Source organism: Pyricularia oryzae, chromosome 3 (assembly GCF_000002495.2).
Source record: "Pyricularia oryzae 70-15 chromosome 3, whole genome shotgun sequence".
NCBI classification, from domain to species: Eukaryota; Fungi; Ascomycota; class Sordariomycetes; order Magnaporthales; family Pyriculariaceae; genus Pyricularia; species Pyricularia oryzae.
The window spans coordinates 3,669,795-3,688,988 of NC_017849.1; the positions used below are offsets into that span (position 1 = coordinate 3,669,795).

A 19,194-nucleotide genomic window follows, 5' to 3' on the forward strand; every position below is an offset into this window, starting at 1 on the left:
CCCCCAGAATTGTAACAACCCCCGGATTCGAACCCACGACCTACAGATTATAACCAACGGAACTTACTACTAAGCCAGGTAGCTAATCTGGCTGTTCGTTGTTGTGGATCCCAGAAGAGTTTAATATATAGGGTAGATTAAAAAATCGCTAGGTCGCCCAAAACGCGAGCTAATTAAATTCGGATTTGACTTCGGGTATAAGGTTGGTATAAGTTGCTTAATAATCAACCTGAGCAGGGTAGGTTTGGGTAGATCGGTTGGTGTCGGGCTAACAAAAATCCAATAATTGCAAACAAAGGAGAAAAATGGTGGTAGTTAGCTAACGAACTAACTAGGTGCCCTACAATTCAATAGGTAAAAACTAAGTTTACAGGGGTTTTAACCCTATAAGCTCTAAAAAAACCTTGTGAATTGGAAGCGTTAGGGGCTTTGTAAGGCCGTCAGCGGGCATTTGTTTGGATTCCAGGTATTTTAGGGTCACTAATCCTTCTGTAACTAACTCCCTTACGTAGTGAAATTTTAATAACGTATGTTTAGTACGTTGGTGGTGCGTAGGGTTGTGTGCGTTAGCTATAGAGCCTGTATTATCTCCAAATATTGCAATAGGGCCTTTTACAGGTAGTCCAATCTGTCACGGCCAGGCATACATTGGAGAACCTCAGTGTATTAGGCGCTATCGACGAAAATTCTAAACTGAAGAGAAGAGAGAAATTACAATCGTCGACGCGCTCAAGAGACGCGCTTAAATCCGGAGGTAGTGGATCCTTGTCCGATCCCTGGCTCGGTGTGGAGCCGAGTCGTGATTCTGAGGGTAGGTCTAGGGGCCTGATCCTCACGTGATTCTGAGGGTAGGTCTAGGGGCCTGATCCTCACATTACCCCCCTCTAAGGCCTGATCGACGTAGGCGGTCAGAGTCTTGAGTTTGTCACGTGTGTCTCCTCGGGGCCTTCCTCCGCTCTCGTGTCTTTTTCGCATCGTGCTCGGCAACATTGTCCTCGGGTCCGTCTTCCGCAAAAATATCCTCTGCTGCGCTCCTGATCCACTGTTGCAAATTTACCGGAGGTCCTGCTGCGTCCGGGTACTCCCTGTGAAAGGTATCCAGCAGTACTGGTGAATTTTTCAAGTCGCGGGCCTCATACCATGTCCCATCAGGGTCGAGTCCGACCCACGATACCTGATATTGCAACGTCTTCTTTCGTCCGAATAGTCGCGAGGCCAACACTTGCTCCACCTCCCACTCCGGTTCTCCGTTAATCTCGACCGGTGGTTCCGGCTTTTGATACTGCTGAGGTAATGGATCCGTTGCTGCTTTGCGCAGTCGGCTGGCGTGGAACAGCTTACTACCTTTATACCAGGCAGGGGTGTCGAGAATGAAGCTGTGACCCTTTTCCCCGAGAATCGTCCATGGTCCTGCATTTTGCGAGTCCAACTTGGTCGTAGGAGCTTCGGTGGAAAAACCCTTTTTGCTAACGTAAACCGCATCTCCCACCGTAAAGTCGACCGGTCGCCGTTTCTTGTTAGCCTGCCTCTGTTGCTCTATCTGCGCTCCGAGTCCATTGTTGCGGGCCAGCTCCTGAGCTTGCCGAGCTTGGCGGACCATTTCCAGCGCCTTTTGTTGCTGACCGGTCTCCAGGTCTTCTTCGGGTAAAGGTAGAGAGAGCGGGTCTCTAGGGCGAGCTCCTGTTTCTGCTTCGATCGGTGCCATGCCGATAGAGGCGTGAACGGACGAATTGTGGCCGAAGTCGAAGGCGGGAATATGCCGTCGCCAATTCGTTTGGTATTTGTCTACATAGAAGCGCATTTTCTGATCCAATTCAGCGTTGGTAATTTCGACGCTGCCCTGACTTTGAGGGTGGCGGGCGCTTCCATGTTTATGCTTTGTTCCTGTCAACTCGTTTAAAGTGTTTAGGAACTCGGATATAAACGGTCCGGCGTTGTCGGAAAGCCATAAGTCGGGGACGCCTTTCCAACGGTACACAGTCTGATAATACCGCATGGCCAAGGTCTCCGCGGTGTCTGTCTTTTTTCCCGGTAGGGTGGCCAAAAGTTTGGTCAATCGGCAGATGAAGACCCAGACGTAATTATAGCCTTCTTTATCCTTGGGCATATCTTTGCCGTCTACCATTACGTGCTGCCAACACCGTCTAGGGATCTCCAGTGGGTGCAACAGCCCAGGCGTCTTATCATGTCGTACCTTGTTGCGTTGACATTCGCGACAATTCTTAATGTAGCGTTTGACGTCTCGATTTCGGTCGGGCCACCAATAGTCCTTTTTCAGGCGGCTGAGGGTTTTATTCTGGCCTCCATGGCCGAAGATCTTGGGCTCATGAGCTTCGCGGATGAGAGCCGTTCTTAAGAAGATCTTGCCATCCTGGGTAGTCTCGGGTACCGTTAACAGACTGTCATGGCGACCTAGGTTCTGTTTTAGGTTCTCTTCCAGGATAAGGGCCACTAGGTCAGCTCCTTGAGGTGCGGAGGGTTCCAAGTTGTTAATTGTTGGAGGGGGCTCGCCGGGTTGGAAGTTAATCTTTTCCGGAGGGATTAATGCCATGGTGCGGTCTAGCACAGCTCGGGCCTTGACCGTAGGGTTGTCGACGGTTTTGCGCGAAAGGGCATCGGCTGCCACATTATCCTTGCCGGGACGGTATTTAAAGGTGATGTCGAAGTTGGCCAAGTAGTCAGCCCATCGTATCTGGCGAGCGGACAAAAGTTTTTTGGTCGACCAATAAATCAAGGCCTGGTGATCGGTAAAAACACAGAACTTGGTACCCAATAGGGCTGGTTCGAAGTCCTTTAGCGTATTAATCACAGCTAATAGCTCCTGGTCCTGAATCGGATAGTTTTGTTCAGCAGGGGACATGGTTTTGGACGAATAGCCGATTGGCTTCCAGCTGCCATCGTCCTGTTGCTGCCACACGACCCCGGCGGTGGCCCTGCCACTGGCGTCGGTGTCCATCCTGACAGGCATACCGGGTTTGAAGAAACTCATTACGGGGGCGGTGACCACCAGTTGTTTCAGCGCTTCAAAAGCGGCCTTCTGCTCGGGGCCTTTTTCGAACGGGACTCCCTTTTTCAATAATCGGGTCAGAGGTTCTGCTTGTTCGCTGGCGTGATGGCAGAACGTCCGAACGAAATTACATAGGCCTAGGAAGGATCGTACTGCGGAAACGGAGGTGACGTCGTCCCATTGCCAGCTGGTGATGGCTTCGACCTTTTTGGGGTCGATGCGGATACCTTTACCGATTTCTAGAAGTAAACCCAGGTACTCGATTTCGAAAACGCCGAAACTTGACTTTTTGATATCGCCTTGGAGTCCGGCTTTGTGCAGCCTGTAAATAACCTCCTCGGTTTGCTCAAAATGGACTTGCTCTGATTTATCCTCGGTGTAAATCAACACGTCGTCTGCGTAGGCGCTCGCGAAAGCGTCCAGCAGTTCATTAAGCTGAGCGTTAATAAAAGCTTGGAACCAGGCGGGTCCGACCTTCAGTCCAAAGGGTAAGACCTTCCACTGAAACGTCCCTTGTCGCGTTTTGAACGCCGTTAAGTACCGTGAGTTCGGATCCATTAGCAATCTGTTAAAAGCTCGGATAATGTCGATCTTGGTCATCCTCCGGGCTTTTCCACATTTGCTCAACGTCCCGGCCACGTCGGGGGCAAGTACTTGTCGTCCTTTGATGAATTTGTTTACCCATCGGTAATCCACACAAAAACGTTGCTCCTTCGATTGCGGTTTAGGAACGAATAGAGTCGAAGCTGCGGTCTCCTCCATTGTCCGTTCAATGAAATCGATCCTCAGAAGTTCGTCGATGGTTTCTTTTTCCAACTCCATCATCGCGAAAGGGGTCGAATAGCGGGCTGGCCTCCCCTCCAAAGGTTTCTCGAGTTCCAAAACCACGTCGAAGCCGGGTCGGCTAGGCGGGAGAATCGTCGACGCCTTTTTGGAAAAGAAACCTTCAAGGTGGGCAAGTGCTTTGGGTAACTTGGCTCGTACTTGCGCGATGTGCTCCGGGTCTTCGCCTGCAGGAAATGGAATGGGATGTCCATCGTGAGTCTTGTTCCATTGCAGGGCTAATACCGCATTAAGGCTGGTTGTAGGCGTATCGTTTACTGGTACCAGCGGTATAGGCTCCGTGGGTAACGGGGATCGCTTCCATCGATCTTGACGTGGGTCGTTAAGAAGGGCACAAATATTTGCTGGCAGGGCTTTGTTGGAAACGGTCTTTGGGATAGTCGGAAAGGCGCTAATTTCTGTGATCTGAGCCTGGTTTCCGTGTTGGCGTTTAGGGCCTTGAAGTATCTTGCGGACCTGGATGCGACGGTCTTCTTGTTCCATCTTGCGGTCCCGGCGGACTGCGTCAGCTTGGGCCTCGAGGTCCAGAGGCGGATTTGAACGTTGTACGACGATTGCCGGTGAGTATTGGGCCATGGCGGGCAGGTCGTTGGGCCAAACGAAGCTGCGGGTAGCTGGGAATAAGCCTACTCGATGCTTCGTCCACCATTCTTGTCCGATAAACACATCGTGTGCCGTTTCGAGGAGGATGAATTTCTGCCGTGGGAATTGTCGTCCGTCGATTTGCAAGGTGAGCCGAAGGTATTCGGTGGCTCTTGCGGTGACCTTCCTGTTAAAATCTCCAAAGTCCAAAGGTTTGGGGAGCTTTTTGATGGGTAGCTCTAAACGTTGGGCGACCTTTTTCGCGAGGCTCGGTCGGATGGATAAGTACACATCTGCTCCGGTGTCACAGAGAGCTTGGGCGTTAAGACCACGACCTTTGTCTTGCAATCGAATGGGAGCAAGAAAGGTGTTTGATTTAGGTGATCTATCGATTTTAGCTATCTGAGGCACGCAGACTGCCGAGGAGACTTCCGGCAGCCTTAGCAGTTTTCCGAATCCGACGAAGATAAGCTGTGGCCGGATCGTTCACAAGCCTCTCGATCGCCTTCGTGTTGAAGGGCGAGAACGGCGGCGATGTGAGCGGCCTTTTGGGGGCAATTGCGTGCCAGGTGCCCGGCTTCTTTGCAAAGGAAGCATCTACCCTCAGTGACCAATTTGGCGTTTTCTCTGCTGGGCGACTTCGGGGCGTCAATGGTCTGTGTGCGGGTTTGGTTCTTGGCTTCCTGGCTGTGCCGGCGATTCTCGCGTCGACGTTGTTTGCGTTCGGCGCTGGCTGAACGCTCACGGCGCTCTTCCCTCTTTTTGCGGTTCTCGCGGAGCTCCTCCCAAGCGCGTTGTTGGGCCAGCGCCGAGTTCGCAACTTCTCCGGCAAAGGTCTCGTACGAGATATTTGGGTCTTTGGATAGGCTGAGAAGCTGGGGGTTCAGGTTGGCAGGAATGTGCTCATAGAGAACCAACTTGCGTTCCGTTTTGGCAATGTTGGCTTTATCGGCTAGGCTGTTAACCTTGCCAATAAACTGGTGGATGTCTGTTGACTTGTCCGACAGACTAAACTTCAGGTGACGAAGCTCCTCACGGGCTTTGGAGGCTTGATTATCATCGTGGTAAACAGCGGCTAGGGTCGCGACCATTTCGGCTGCGCTGCTGAAAGGCATAATGGTGGATTCATAACGGCCTTGGATAAGGTCGTTGGCAAGCCCTTCAGTCAGGGAATTGATCACTGCCATGCGGCTTCTTTCTGTTTTGTAAGTTTCGTCGTCCTCTACAAATTTATCTGCGATTTTAGTGATCCATTTATCAAAACGATCCTTATCACCATCAAACATGCCGGGGTCGATGCCGGCTTTACGTGCCGTCCTGTCGTAGGCAGGGTTTTTAGCATTTTGGTTACTTCCGTAAGGCTTAAATGCTGTCCGGGCAGCGATACCATGGGGCTTAAACTCAGCCCCTCCAAAGGCGCTGTTCAAAGGCGTAATACCGCGGGTTTGACGGGTGGCATTGTTACTCCGGGTGGCGAGCTGGTCTTTAAGTTGGGCAATGGTGGCCAAAAGATCTTGCAGCTGTGATTGAGTGATTGTAGCCTGGCCGGCAGTGTTTTCGCTTTCGTCTGCCATTTCGCTTCTCATTTGGACGACAGGCGAGGGCGCTCTGCTTGGAAATTTCGGAATTTCGTTCCTGCCGTCTAACGTTTTGGCAGAAGGTTGGTGGGGAGGGTTTCGCGCCTCTCCTGGGTGCTCAGAAACTGACTCGTACTCGTACGATCCGTCAACTTCGATGCTGTCGACTGGCTGATCTTGCTCTGTGTCGGATTGGGGCTCAACGGGCTCTTCAGGCTCTGTGTTGGCGCTGGTAGGAGCGGGCTCTACTGGCTCTGGGCTCACTGGGGCAACTGTAATCTCTCCGTTTTGATCCGAGTCTTCGGTGTTGGGAGTAGCAGTGCCGGAAGCCAAATTATCTGGCTTTGCTGAGTTTGCGTTTGTCACGCGTTGGGATTGGCGAATCGGTGGGCCGTAATTCTTACGCGGCGACATTGATTTCGCGAATGGTGTCTTCTGTGGCCTAGTTTACCGTCGTGCACAGCCGACGTGGTGAACGATTGAATAAAGGGATTGAACGATATATTTTAATTGCTTCACCAGCAAATTATAGTGAGTTTAGAATTATGTCACGGCCAGGCATACATTGGAGAACCTCAGTGTATTAGGCGCTATCGACGAAAATTCTAAACTGAAGAGAAGAGAGAAATTACAATCAACGACGCGCTCAAGAGACGCGCTTAAATCCGGAGTAAGTGGACCCTTGTCCGATCCCTGGCTCAGCGTGGCTGGTAGAGCCGAGTCGTGATTCTGAGGGTAGGTCTGGGGGCCTGATCCTCACAAAAAGCACCACCTACCATTCCCAGAAATTAAAGGCCGACCAGGACTCGAAACCATACCACCAGACGAACCTACAAAAAAACGATCAGTATGCAACACAAAACAAAAACACCAGAAAAACGACGTACCAACGGAATGTTGCGCAAAAACATTCATCTCATCCAACAACGAAGGATTTAAAGGACCCATCGGGAAAGTCGAATCCCAGACAAAATTGGAATCCGGAAGAAGCGATTCCAGGGATATTTCAGGAAGAACCTCGGCTGATCGCCGCCGCTCCTCCTGCTCTGCCTCTTCACGCTCCACCCGATCCAATTCCTCCAGATTGTCAATACCACGACGGACCGCCCTCATCATCTTTTCAAACCACATTTTCTTTTGTCTGCGCAGGCGAAGGACTTTCTCCTCCGCCGCCTCCAACTCAGACTCGAGTTTCGAATGTTGAACCGCGATCCTGTGTAACTGCTCCCGCGAAACACCCATTACATCACATCGCGAGCGACCGAGGCGGACGCACTCGACACAACGAGAGGAATCACGAGGCGACACAGCGCATTTTGCAATCCCTTGCGACTCGCAAGCAGAACAAGAAGGCATCTCAACCGCCGAAGAAAAAAGCACAGAAAGCAAGTCGTTGCGACGAGCGGTGGAAGAGCGACCGCGAGATTTGTTAACTCGACTAAACATGGCGCAAAGCAGTTAGCAAAAAAGGAATAGAACCAGAAGACAAGGATCAGGGGAATACGGACTATTTAAAGGCCAAAGGGACTTGGCCAAAGGAGAGGAGACCTGATGTTACGACCAAACAAGTTGGGCCAGCACCAAGGAGGCCAGGTGGGGTCACACCCCTCCTGACGACATTCGCCAAAAAGAATCACCGACCGGCGGGAAAGGATTACATAAGGGGAAAAGACACGTGACATCACGTGATTGCCAAGAGAGGGATATGATTGATATGTCGCATATCAATCATAGCAGAACAAGTGATATGTCGGCTATGGAACATATCAAGCATATCACGTCGAGGGACATAGTCTATATAAGGCACGCTCATTACCATGTAGATAGATTCGATTCTAGGATTGCTTAGCAGCAATCAAACTCTAGTTAACCTCAATACTTACTTGAGAACGATCATAACTTCACCCCCAGTCATTGAGAACCCCAGTTACCCAGTCAGACGCTCAGTTGCTTCAACCCACTGTACTTTACCCTAAGAACAGGTTACCCGATACCTTGATCGTAACACAAATCTACCGATCCCCCATATTAACATTTAGAACGACGTAGCTTAACGATGGCCCGTATCGCCTTGATTGGATATTAAGCAACCTTTGAGGAGACAAGGTCGTGATTTTGCCTTTTTTCCCTTCTTGTCCCCCTTTCCCTGTTTCCGGTTCGGCAATGCTCTCAGGGGAACAAATAAATGCATTGAGCAAAAAAGATTTGAGCAAAAAAAAAACCCCCCCACGGTCACCCGCGGGGTGGCGCGTGCCGCCATTGTTTTGGGGTTATTCCCATCTATGATCTGCGGGCCGATGCTGGCTTTCTTCTCTGTTGATCCGTCGCATGAGTTCCAAGTTCAGGGTTAGTTCCATTCTCCCCTTCTTTCTTTTTCCTCTTTTCGACGCGGAGAGGCTGCAGAATGAATCGCCGGCTTGCAGAAGGGGTCCCCCACATGCTATGTAAAACGCCACCCCTGGGCGCCACTATATTTGCAACGAAACCGCAGGGTTATCGATTCCACCCCCTTCCCAAGGGGGGGAGGGGGGAAAACTGTTTTGACAGCCGGTTTTGTTCCTAACATTAGGAGCAGATCAAGCTTGTCAAGCTATTTTTCCCACCTGCCAAGACCTCTTGCCTCACCCCCCCACTCCCTCCCCCATTGCACATTGTGGGGAAAATGTGGCTGTGGTAAAGAATTTGTGGAAATACATGGTCAGGATATAGCACGCATCACAGGGGGACCGCCCCGAATATGCATCGCAACCCATTGTAAGTACCGCAAAACTATTTGCTGCTAACCCGGCGGCGATCATCATGGCTTGCAAAATATAGGCGTGCTATGTTTGTAACTCGATGGATGCTTGGTTGGATTTCAAGGGTCTATGATGATGGCATCACTAAAGAAAAATCATGTTAAATATGTCCCGTATCCCACTCTCCTTTAACGTCTTGTTCCTCTCTCCACCCCAGACTACTCTCGAGTCTTCGACCCTAATCGCGTCATTTTTTTCCTTTTTTTTTCATTCTCATTTTCAGTAATACACGCTCACTCACTCACTCACTCTTTACTCTCATTACTATCTTTTTGTGGTGTTTTTTTCTTTTTTTCTTTTCTTTTTTCTCTCCCCACAAAACAGAAATCAAGATGCGTTCCTCATCCATCATCCTCCTCGCCACCGCCGCCCTGGCTCCCTTCGTGGCCGGCACGGAGCTCAGGATCGACAGCAAGGACGTCCCGTCCGCCTGCGCCGAGACGTGCGCCGACATCCAGGAGCTGAGCGAGATGTGCTACAACCAGCGGGACAAGAACAACAGCGACAAGAGCGAGGCGGCCTGCGTGTGCCCCAACAAGGACTTTGACGTCGCCTCGGCCGCCGTTGCCTGCCAGCAGTGCTTCACCGCGCAAAAGGCCTCCAACGACCAGCGCGACAACATTGACCGTATCGTCAAGACTTGCAACTTTTCCGACAAGACCCCCACCGGCCAGCAGCAGCAGCAGCAGCAGCAGCCCCCCAAGCCCACGTCGCCCGCCAGCGTCCAGCCCACCGTGCCGCTCATGGGCCCCTACCCCGGCAGCGGCAGCGGCGGCGGCTACCTGGCCTCCTCCTGCCTGCCCGTCACCGTCACCGTCACCGTCACCATGGGCGGCAACTACACCGGGCCCTCCAAGCCCACCTACGTCCCCGGAAAGCCAAACACCCCCACCCCCGTCAGGCCCCCGACCACCCCCACTCCCATCAGGCCCTCCGGCACCCTGCCCGTTGGGAACGCCACCAGGCCCGGCACGCCCCTCCCCACCGCCGGTGCCTCCTCCGTCAACCCTGGCTTCCGGCTTGCCGCTCTCGCCGGTCTCGTCTACCTGCTTGCATGATTTTTCGGCTGCTGGGTGTGATGACGGTTTCCTTCGCTTTTCTTTTTTCCCAACGTTTATTTTCTTCTTTTCCTTTCTTGATTTGGTCTTTTATGAATCGGTCCTTTATGATTTGGTCTTTTTATCCTTTTCCCCCTTTTTTGGTCTTTGGCTTTTGGCATTTTTGCATACCGGTGGCGCACTGGATTTCCTTTTCTCGGGTTGTCGGGCATGTGAGCATACTTTTCTTATTACTTTGTTCGGTACATATGATACCTCGCAACGACCGCCTCTTCATGTACATATTGTGTGGTTTTCCTTTTTTTTTTTTTTTTTTTTAAATGTTCCAAAAATACAACAAAAACTTGAAATTTCGTCTTGTTTACCATGCAGAAAAAACAATGTTCACGGTGCCTGTCAGAATGACTAGCACGTGGCAAACAAAATGACTCTTTAAATTTCCCTTTTTTTAGACGCCTGGCAATAGCCCATATATCCTGGTATAAACACATCATGCGTGCAACATGGCACCCCCAAACAGAATATTAAACAATCACCAAGAAACATAAATGACGTACCCTGTCCAGCTGCACTCTCTACCCACACATCTAAGCCTCGATTTGACTCTTGACCCACTTCTCGAGCCCTCCCCTGGCAATAATCTCCTGGACGTTGGGAGGCAGCTCGCCAACCTTTTGGCTCCACGTCTCACCGCCACTGCCTTCGGTCACGGTGACCTTGCTCCTCCTGACATCCCAGACGAATGTCCAACCCGTCCGGCGCGTGAGCGCCTTGTTCTCCTCACCCTGCTCCTTGCCGCCAAATGTCTCCCGCAGCCTCTCGACGAGCCTTGGCACCTCGACGCCCATGAGCGCATTGTTTATGCTGTTGCGGCTAAAGATGTTACCGAAACTGCCCGCAACCACGAGCGGGATGCGCTTGGCCAGGATCGCCGTGGCGGCCTGCTCACGGGAGCTGCCGCAGCCAAAGTTGAAACCCGCCACCAGCACATCACCCTCCCGCGCAACCTTGCCAAACTCCTTGTCGTAGTTCTCCATGCACACCTCGGCCATCTTCTCCGTCGAGACGTTGTCTTGGTATGTGTACTTGCCAGGGTAGATTCCATCCGTGTTGATGTTGTCCGCATCGCAAAAAACGATTTCACCCTCGACCCGCTCGGGGAACCCAGGCAGAATCTCGGTCAGGGTTTCCTCCTCGGCACTCTCGGCTTGTTGCGATGAGCCACCCAGGTTCTGCTCAGCGTCAGAAATCATGCTTTCCGCTTCCCCAAGAAGCTTAGCCAGTGCCTCTTCTATGCTGACGGCCTTGTCATGGACTGCATCACCGTTGCCCTCGCCGATAATGACCTTCTCCACGCCCTCGGGCTTCTCGTACCAGCCAGGACCGGCAATCTTGCCCTTGAGAGCGCTAGCGGCCACGACTTCCGGGCTGGCAAGGTAGGCCTTGGCGTCCGTCGACCCCATCCGACCCTTGAAGTTGCGGTTGCTTGCGCTGATTCCCACCTCGCCGGGCTCCAAAAGACCCGTGCCTAGTCCAATGCACGGTCCGCAGCCTGCGGGAAGGGCCTGGGCACCTGCGTCTAGCAGCACCTTCCAGTCGCCGGCCTCTTCGGCGGCGGCCTGCTCAAGTGTGGATGCGGCTCCGATGTAGAACTTGACACCAGGCGCAATGACTGCGGGCTTGCCATCCTTGGAAGCCTCTTTGAAAACTTTAGCTGCGGCAGCGATATCGGAAGCCCGGGAGTTTGTGCATGAGACTAGGTAGGCCTTGTTGACTTTGATATCCTTAGCCTCAAGGTCCTTGAGGGGGGTAGCGACCTTGACCGAGTTGGGGCCGGCAACAAAGGGGGCCAGTGTTGATAGGTTCAGGTACAGCGACTTGGCATATTTCGCTCCGGGGTCGGCCCTCAGCTGGTTCTGGATGAGCTCCTCGATTTTCTCGTGTGTGAAAACGTCCCGGCCGCCTCCGAACATGGCAGAAGTGGTCGCCTTGCCGCGGAGCCACCCTTGAAGGACTGAATCGATCGGGAAAAGTCCAGCCAAGGCGCCCCATTCCGTCGTCATGTTTGCGATGGCCAGACGATCGTCCACAGGAATGCTGCGCATCGTCTCCTCCGAACCGGTGAACTCAATCGCATGGTTTAGAACCTCGTCATTGTTGAACAGACCGCAAAGTGCGACGATGACATCCTTTCCAGTGACACCAGGGGGTAGCACACCTGTCAACGTCACCTTGGCGATAGGGGGAATCTGCCACCACCTGCCCACGTGTCTCGCAGTCAGTCATCCATCCCTGCGGTGGTCTGTGATATCTTGATGCAGCCCAACTTACGTTTTCCCGGTAGCCCAGATGGAGGCGGCGTCAGTACGAACCATGGGCGTACCGAGACAGCCAACACCTCCGTACATGTTGCTGTGGCTGTCCGACGCGACTGTAACCGTGCCTGGCCACGCGTAACCCTCCTCAACCATAATCTGATGACCGATGCCACGGCCCGCAGGGTAGAAGTCTACGCCGTGTGTCTTGGCAAACTCCTCAATCTGCCTGTACTTCTTGAGGTTGGACTCGCTCTTGTTCTGGACATCGTGGTCCAAGGTCATGACAACCTGCCTGTTGTCATGGATCTTGGAGGCTCCGATCGACATGAATTTGAGGGCAACAGGCCACGAGTTGTCGTGCGTCATGCAGTGGTGCGGTGACAGGGTCACATAGTCGCCGGATTTGACCTTCTTTCCCGGCGCAAGGCCAACAGAGTATCTCTGAACGATCTTCTCGGTGAGGGTCTGGGGGTTCGAAGGAGGTGTCTGGAAGGAGGAGAATAGGTCCGAGGGTGTGTCTTGCAGCTGTGAGTGGAACGCATTCTGCCGTAACCTGGGGGTCGAGCTCAGCGGCCTGACTTGTTGTGTACGGCGAACAACCGGCAAAAGGCTGGGGAGCCTGCGGCAGCCTCGCGTGGCGACGAGCGCCAGGCTACGTCTCTATTAAAATATAGTATTGTCAGACACCAACATGGCGAGTGAGCTTGGTGGGCGCCGAAGTCGGAGCCAGTCACGTACCGCAGGAAGCATGTTGGCTTAGGGTTGTGGTCTTCGCTACTTCTGACAGCAGGCAGTGCACGATGAGCCCGAGTAGCTTAGACCGTGTGACCTGTACGTATGTCACAAAAGTAAAATTATCGAGCAGTTTGTTCTTGAGGTAAAACTCATTCCCAACGGTGCAGATGATGATGAGCTGCTCTTGCGAGTTGCGATGTCTTCAGGGCCGGCAACCGAACTTTTTTTCTCCACTTACGCTAACACCTTCTAATTGGCTCAACTCTATTGGTTGTTTTGGAGACGTAGGTGGGGCACAGGCATCCTGCCTTTTGAGGATTGTGCTCGTTCTAGATTGGGCCATTCAAAGGCAACAGTCCTAGAAGGTATGAAGTAGGTAGGTAGCTAAAGGTATTTGTTACCTTACTTTACCTTACCTCCCTACCTACCTAGGTACCTACCTAAACAACTAAGGTCTATTTCTAGAATAGACGAACTGCAACAGTTGGCACCTTCCATGTGTGGAGAGGGAGAAAGAGAAGAAGAAGAGAGAAAAAAAAAAGTTGCCGGGTCAAAAACATCGACGACGGTGATTCCTCGGAATTTTCTACTTCTAGATTCTAGAACTAGTTTTGAACTAGGCAGGCAATCGAAGTTTCAACAAAGTAACAAGGTTGGTTTACGGCTTAACTACTGGGAAGAGCTTCGTCATGGCAGGCTCCCGTCTGGGATGAAATCGAGCGTAACAGGGTAACTAATGTGTACGGCAGATGTAGCAAGCTGGTAGGCAAATGCACCGCGGAGACTGGATAACGGAGGCCCACGATCGAGATTTCTATTCGACGGGTTCCTGGCAGCGGCTGCCCGGCCCGCGAATCACCACCTACCGACCGACCCTCTTTACCGCGTCGCCTCCATACTACGTAGTTGCAGCCGCCTCAAACTTTATTCGAGTCATAATATGCTGTACTAACTAACGTATTGTGTACGCTTGCTCGTGTGATCCACAGCTAAGCCCCAAGTTTAACATATGCACCTGACAACCGACTGATTGCATTTTTCTCAAACCAGAAGTACCAGCGTGTTAATTATTACTATGGTTGTAAGGGTAAAAATCAATTCCCCAGTGCAGTGTCCGCTGGTGTGGGCTTTGTGGGCTTTGCCGACTTTGGTAATAGTTTTGAACAAAAAAAATAATTTAAGTACTTAGTAGTTCCCGCGAACAGTTAAGTTAATAAAGGCCCACGCATAGATACACGGCGACAAGGGGTGGTTTTTTTCGCCCGCCACCGTAGTCCTTGACACGTACTATATACGTAGAGCCTGCAGGAGTACTAGAATTCGAGAAGGCGCACAGGCTCATATACTATCTGCCAAGGTACCTACCTAGGTACTTGACTGTACTGGGCAAATTTCGGAGTTAGGTATATTTCCGACTCCGGACTCCGGCGCGAGTAGAACCTGAGATTCCGAGTCGATTAAAGTCTTTCCAATAAGGTATAAAATGAGATTGCTCTCGATTGTATGCGGTACAAGTGACAGATGGAATTTGCTTTGCCTTTGCGTGTTGGCACCTCAGCAGCAGCAAAGGTTGAAGACGGCCAAGTGCCGGTTTACCCTTGCGCGTAGGGTGTGATGAACCCTGGTATCTAGGTAGGTACCTAGGTATCGAAGGACCTCAGGTAAGGCGGTGATATGCCGGGGAACGGGACAAAGTCAACTGGCTCCAATTATTTCAATCAGTGCACCTACGTAGGGGTATTGTGATTAATAATTAGGATCGTGAAGCGAGCTACCCGCGGAACCCGGCATGAATCCCCTACTTAATAGTCATTTTAAAGCCGGCAACAATCTTGAAGTAAATCAAGGACGGGATTGAAAGGAGTAACTCTGCCAGGAACCTTAACTTCCCCTTTTCCGTAACAAAATTTCCGAACCAAATCTGATGAAGTTGTTAAGGGTTTTGCTGGGCAAGCTGGGGACCTTCCCTACCTAACTTCTCCTTTTATATAATACCACGTACATTCTTTTCTCCAATCGCCCAGTTATTCCCCTCTTCTTCTCCCAACTTCGTTCCGTCTTACCCCTCCCACATCCGAATTCTTATACCTAAGTTAAGGTACTCCGTAGGTAGCTACTACGTATTATGAGATTATGTACTAGAAATAGATATGGTGCTCACTGTCTACTTACAACCTTGACCAACAACTCATCAGTTAAAGGCACTTGGGTACGGGTCAGTATATACGTGGTAAATATACAAGGTACCTACCTAGGTAGTTATGTAACAAAATGAATGACTTCAATCCCGTCGTCACGATTCCCGAAACTTCTTCGCTTATCAATGATGGGTGGGGTATGACGAACACCGACATCTTTTTTACTCATAGTGGAGGTAACAGGGGTCCTGCATGTTGAAATCCCACCACACTAGGCCCTAGCCTTGATGAAAGCCGTTCCAGACCCATAACGGTTCAGACCGAGACTGGCCAATCCGCAAAAAAATTGCCTGGAACTAGACAGCTCAGCCCACTACCATTGATGGCTCAGCTAATATTTCCTCGATTGGTTCGGTGACAGTTTCTAATCACGACATCTTTTCTTTTTTCTTTGCCAGTGAGAACCCAGTTTTCAGATTATTCCCCTTGTTAGTTCTTCATCATTCATTTTTATTCGTCATACTCGTCTCGCGCGAAAAGAGCAGCAGTGGAGTGCAAAAATGTCGTCGGCCGCAGCGAGCGCGACAGCGGGTTCTGTCACGGGAAAAACACCCCGCATCCTCGCCTGCGTGCTGTGCCAGGTAAATACAACCGGTTACCTACCGGAACGAACGACATTCGCGTACACACAGGCTGACCCGCGAGATCAAAATGTTCACAGCATCGCAAAATAAAATGTGACAGATCTTTTCCGTGTGCGAATTGTCAGAGGGTAATAGTGCATCCACCTTGTTGATCAAATCGTCGCAACCTTTCTTCCTCGACATGTTACGCACGTCTAGTCTCGTCTGCTAACTCTCGCCTTTCCCGGGCCAAAATAGGCTAACGTACAATGTACCCCGAGCACGCCCGCGCCTGCGCGCAAGCGAAGAAGACCAAACCAGGACCTTCAGGAGAGATTGGCGCGTTGCGAGGAACTATTGAAGGAATACGCACCAGATGGCAAGCCCGACATCGCAAGACTGACTACGAAACGCTCCAGCTTATCCCAGAGTCCACCCAAGGGCGAGGAGCCGTTGCCAGAATGGAACCGCCACGGCAAACTGATTCACGAGGACGGAAGCGTTCGATTCGTGGATTCGTACATGCTGAGCACTATATATGACGAGCTTCGGGCCATGCGTGACATCATTGACCATGACGAGAGCACCCCGGAAGACGAAAGCTCCGATTACATGACCCCGGATACGAACGCAGACCTCCTCTTTGGCGGAGATACTCCGCAACCCGCAGGAAACTCCATGGAATTGCAACCAAGTCCAGGGCACATCTTCCGCTTGTGGCAGGTGTTCCTGGATCGGGTCAACCCCCTAATCAAGCTCGTCCATGTACCGTCTCTCCAACCATATTTTGTTGAAGCTACTGCCGGTGCCCCGCTGCCAAAGAATATCGAGGCCTTGCTGTTCTCCATCTATACGCTCGCCGCTGTCTCGTTGTCCGATGCAGAATGCACATCTATACTCGGATACGGCCGGGAGGCGGCCCTCCATCGATTTTCTTCGGGTGTTCGCGCCAGTCTAATTCGCATCGGCTTCCTCAAAACACACGATTTGACCACGCTTCAAGCGCTCGTCCACTATCTTGTATGTTGTAGTGGTGACACTTGAACATCCCCAAAGTTTATATCTCTGCTAACATGTCTCTCAATCCTACGTTAGATCTCGCTGCAGGGCAGATACAACAGGCATGCAGCATGGGTGCTCAATGGTGTGGTAATAAGGATAGCTCAGAAGATGGGCATACATCGGGACGGCACAATGCTGGGTCTACCGCCTTTCGAGACTGAGATGCGGCGACGTCTTTGGTTTCAAATATTGTCAATGGAGTTCAAGACTGCTCTTATGTCCGGCCTAGGCCATTCACTACTCCCAAGAGTCTGGGACACCCAAGAACCCAAGAACGTCAACGATGCAGATCTGCATCCCTCAGCGACCGAGCCCGTCAAAGACCGAGAAGGCCCGACCGAGATGATTTTTGTTCTGATCACGAACAAAGTTGCCCGTTTCATCGTGGAAAGTCCCGGAATTGAGCCTATTTTCCTGTACCACGACGAGAAGGTCAAAAAAATACCAGGCGCACCAAGCGAGGAAAAGATAAAAGAGTTTCGCGGCCTGATTGATGGGCTTTCAAAGTCCTTGCTTGAGCTTACCGATAAGTACTGCGATCCGGCAGCAGGTCCTCTTCACCAATACACCATCGAATTCCAGGACATTATCATGCAGCGCATCAGGGAATCACTCGAGCCTGGTGATGCAACAATCGAGACACACATAGACCACATGTTTAAAATGGCAGTCGAGTCTTTCGAAAGTACCGTAGTCAGCTATCGGAACTCTTGCAAGGTTGCATATCTTTGGTTTCTGCGGTTGCAGTTCCACAACGACCTTTTCACATTCCTGGCTGGACAACTAAGTCAGAGACCCTCGGGTCCCCTTGTCGATCGTGCCTGGGAGACCGTTGAGAATATATTACCATATCACCCAGAGTTACTCAAAGTCAACGCTAGCAAAGAGAACCTGCTGCTGGCATCCCTTCTTGTCAAAGGATGGAACATGAGGGAAGAGTATTGCTCAACGCAAATGGGCATTACACTCAACACGCCTCCGTACATTGAGCACTTGAGGTCGGTGGTACCGCAGGATTATGTCAAGAGCGAGAACAGTAGTCCCTCGGCGCTCTCTCGAATTCCCAAGGCAAACCGCATGGTCACTAGGGAAGCGGCCAGCGATCAATTATCAGTGTCTGGGCCGATGGATCCGACATTCGATGAGTTTATCGGCAACTACCTGGACGGGGCAGATTGGGACGTCTTTTCAAGAATCAATTTGGAAAACCCTGCATTCCCCGGCGTGCCAGCTACGGGTATCACGCCACAGGTCAACGCGACAGCTAGCGACATATTGCCATCGACTCGAATAGACCATACCGACCCCAACCAGACGTCACATCAGTTCGCAATGTATGGTATCGACCCGCAATCAGCATGGCAATAGGTGTGAACTTACGCTTGGTTAAGATTGTTATTTTGAAGGCATGGGCATGACGAATTTTTGGATACATACTGGCCGTTATAAATGGCGCATGTCCCTCACGACACCGTTTGGAAACGTTTAACGCTACCAATGTTTGACTCGATATGAATACTGCCCCCTCTGCTCATTTTTTCCCCACTTCTTTTCCCCTTTGTTCTTGTGGCGTTGTTTTGGTTGATTTTGGTCATAAAGGACAGGGCTACAGGAGTCCACTAGATGAGAAATCTGTTCCTTGGAGGTTTTCGGTTATAATTTATCTTTTTTCTTGTTCATTCTTATCTCACAACGGCACCAATACAGCAAATAAAGGAGAAGATGGGAAAACAGGACGTTTCTGGCCTTGTTCATTAGGAAGTGCGGGGTTTGTGAATCTGGCGTCTTGGAAGGACTCGATTCAATCTTGCTGATGGGATGGTTCTGCAGATGCCGGCAAATTTCACGATATGGTTTGCATAGCGAAAGGCATGGGATTGCTTGCTCATTTCTTTCAAGTTTCAGAAATATACGTATGCTCGCCACAGTCAAATTTCACATGAATGTTGGTCGTTTATCTTTATTTTGTGTTTTCCTCTGTATCATACATGGTCAGGTTCACAACTCGTGGCCGTCTAGACGAGCATACACCACCTAAACTCTGTTTGACTGCCTCGGCGAGATGAGCAGCAGACACGTATGCATCTGAGCTCTGCCACCCTTTTTTTTTCTTTTTTTTCGCACTTGGAGAAAGCAAACGTAGATTCTTGGGATGGATGCATGCAAGGGGAATTGCCACCAGCCTTGGCCTGATGAGCCTACCGGGTCAGTGTGTGTTCAAGTTAGTTACCGTTTTGAGAAAAAATCATGTCCCGGCGACTGGACCCGCCCGTAGGGTTCTCCGAGTTGCACTCTGGCTTTTTTTTTCACGCCATCTCTGCACAATGAGATCTGTCATCCGATCAGTAGGCTACTCCACTGACTCCCGTCCAGGTAGGTCGTAGGATTATCAGGGCCCTTGATACGACACGCCAAGCTCTTACGGAGTAGTTTGGGTTTCACCGTATTGATAC

The 19,194-nt window shown here is 51.1% G+C and overlaps 4 protein-coding genes across 5 annotated transcripts; 2 read left to right on the plus strand and 2 right to left on the minus strand.

Annotated features, from left to right (window-relative positions):
- Positions 1–5,898: 5,898 nt before the first annotated feature.
- Positions 5,899–7,998, minus strand: MGG_16815. Of its 2 annotated transcripts, XM_003712268.1 has the most exons (3): positions 7,518–7,998; positions 6,897–7,447; positions 5,899–6,839 (listed from the first exon to the last, which is right to left on the minus strand). In XM_003712268.1, the coding sequence occupies exons 2-3, from the start codon at positions 7,363–7,365 to the stop codon at positions 6,766–6,768; spliced, it is 543 nt and encodes a 180-aa protein (XP_003712316.1). In that variant the 5' UTR covers positions 7,366–7,447; positions 7,518–7,998; the 3' UTR covers positions 5,899–6,765. The 2 variants fall into 2 exon arrangements, with proteins under 2 accessions (XP_003712316.1, XP_003712317.1); XM_003712269.1 differs by having other exon boundaries at positions 6,897–7,998.
- A 523-nt stretch (positions 7,999–8,521) lies between these two features.
- Positions 8,522–10,060, plus strand: MGG_04841 (uncharacterized protein). The gene has a single exon (XM_003712270.1). The coding sequence runs from the start codon at positions 9,140–9,142 to the stop codon at positions 9,863–9,865; it is 726 nt and encodes a 241-aa protein (XP_003712318.1). The 5' UTR covers positions 8,522–9,139; the 3' UTR covers positions 9,866–10,060.
- A 60-nt stretch (positions 10,061–10,120) lies between these two features.
- MGG_04842 (homoaconitase) lies at positions 10,121–13,155 on the minus strand. The gene is made up of 3 exons (XM_003712271.1): positions 12,922–13,155; positions 12,197–12,843; positions 10,121–12,124 (listed from the first exon to the last, which is right to left on the minus strand). Exons 1-3 carry the CDS (start codon positions 12,931–12,933, stop codon positions 10,453–10,455), a joined length of 2,331 nt encoding a protein of 776 aa, XP_003712319.1. The 5' UTR covers positions 12,934–13,155; the 3' UTR covers positions 10,121–10,452.
- A 2,222-nt stretch (positions 13,156–15,377) lies between these two features.
- Positions 15,378–19,037, plus strand: MGG_04843 (uncharacterized protein). Its single transcript, XM_003712272.1, has 3 exons — positions 15,378–15,828; positions 15,938–16,699; positions 16,775–19,037. The coding sequence occupies exons 2-3, from the start codon at positions 16,202–16,204 to the stop codon at positions 18,107–18,109; spliced, it is 1,833 nt and encodes a 610-aa protein (XP_003712320.1). The 5' UTR covers positions 15,378–15,828; positions 15,938–16,201; the 3' UTR covers positions 18,110–19,037.
- Positions 19,038–19,194: the final 157 nt, after the last annotated feature.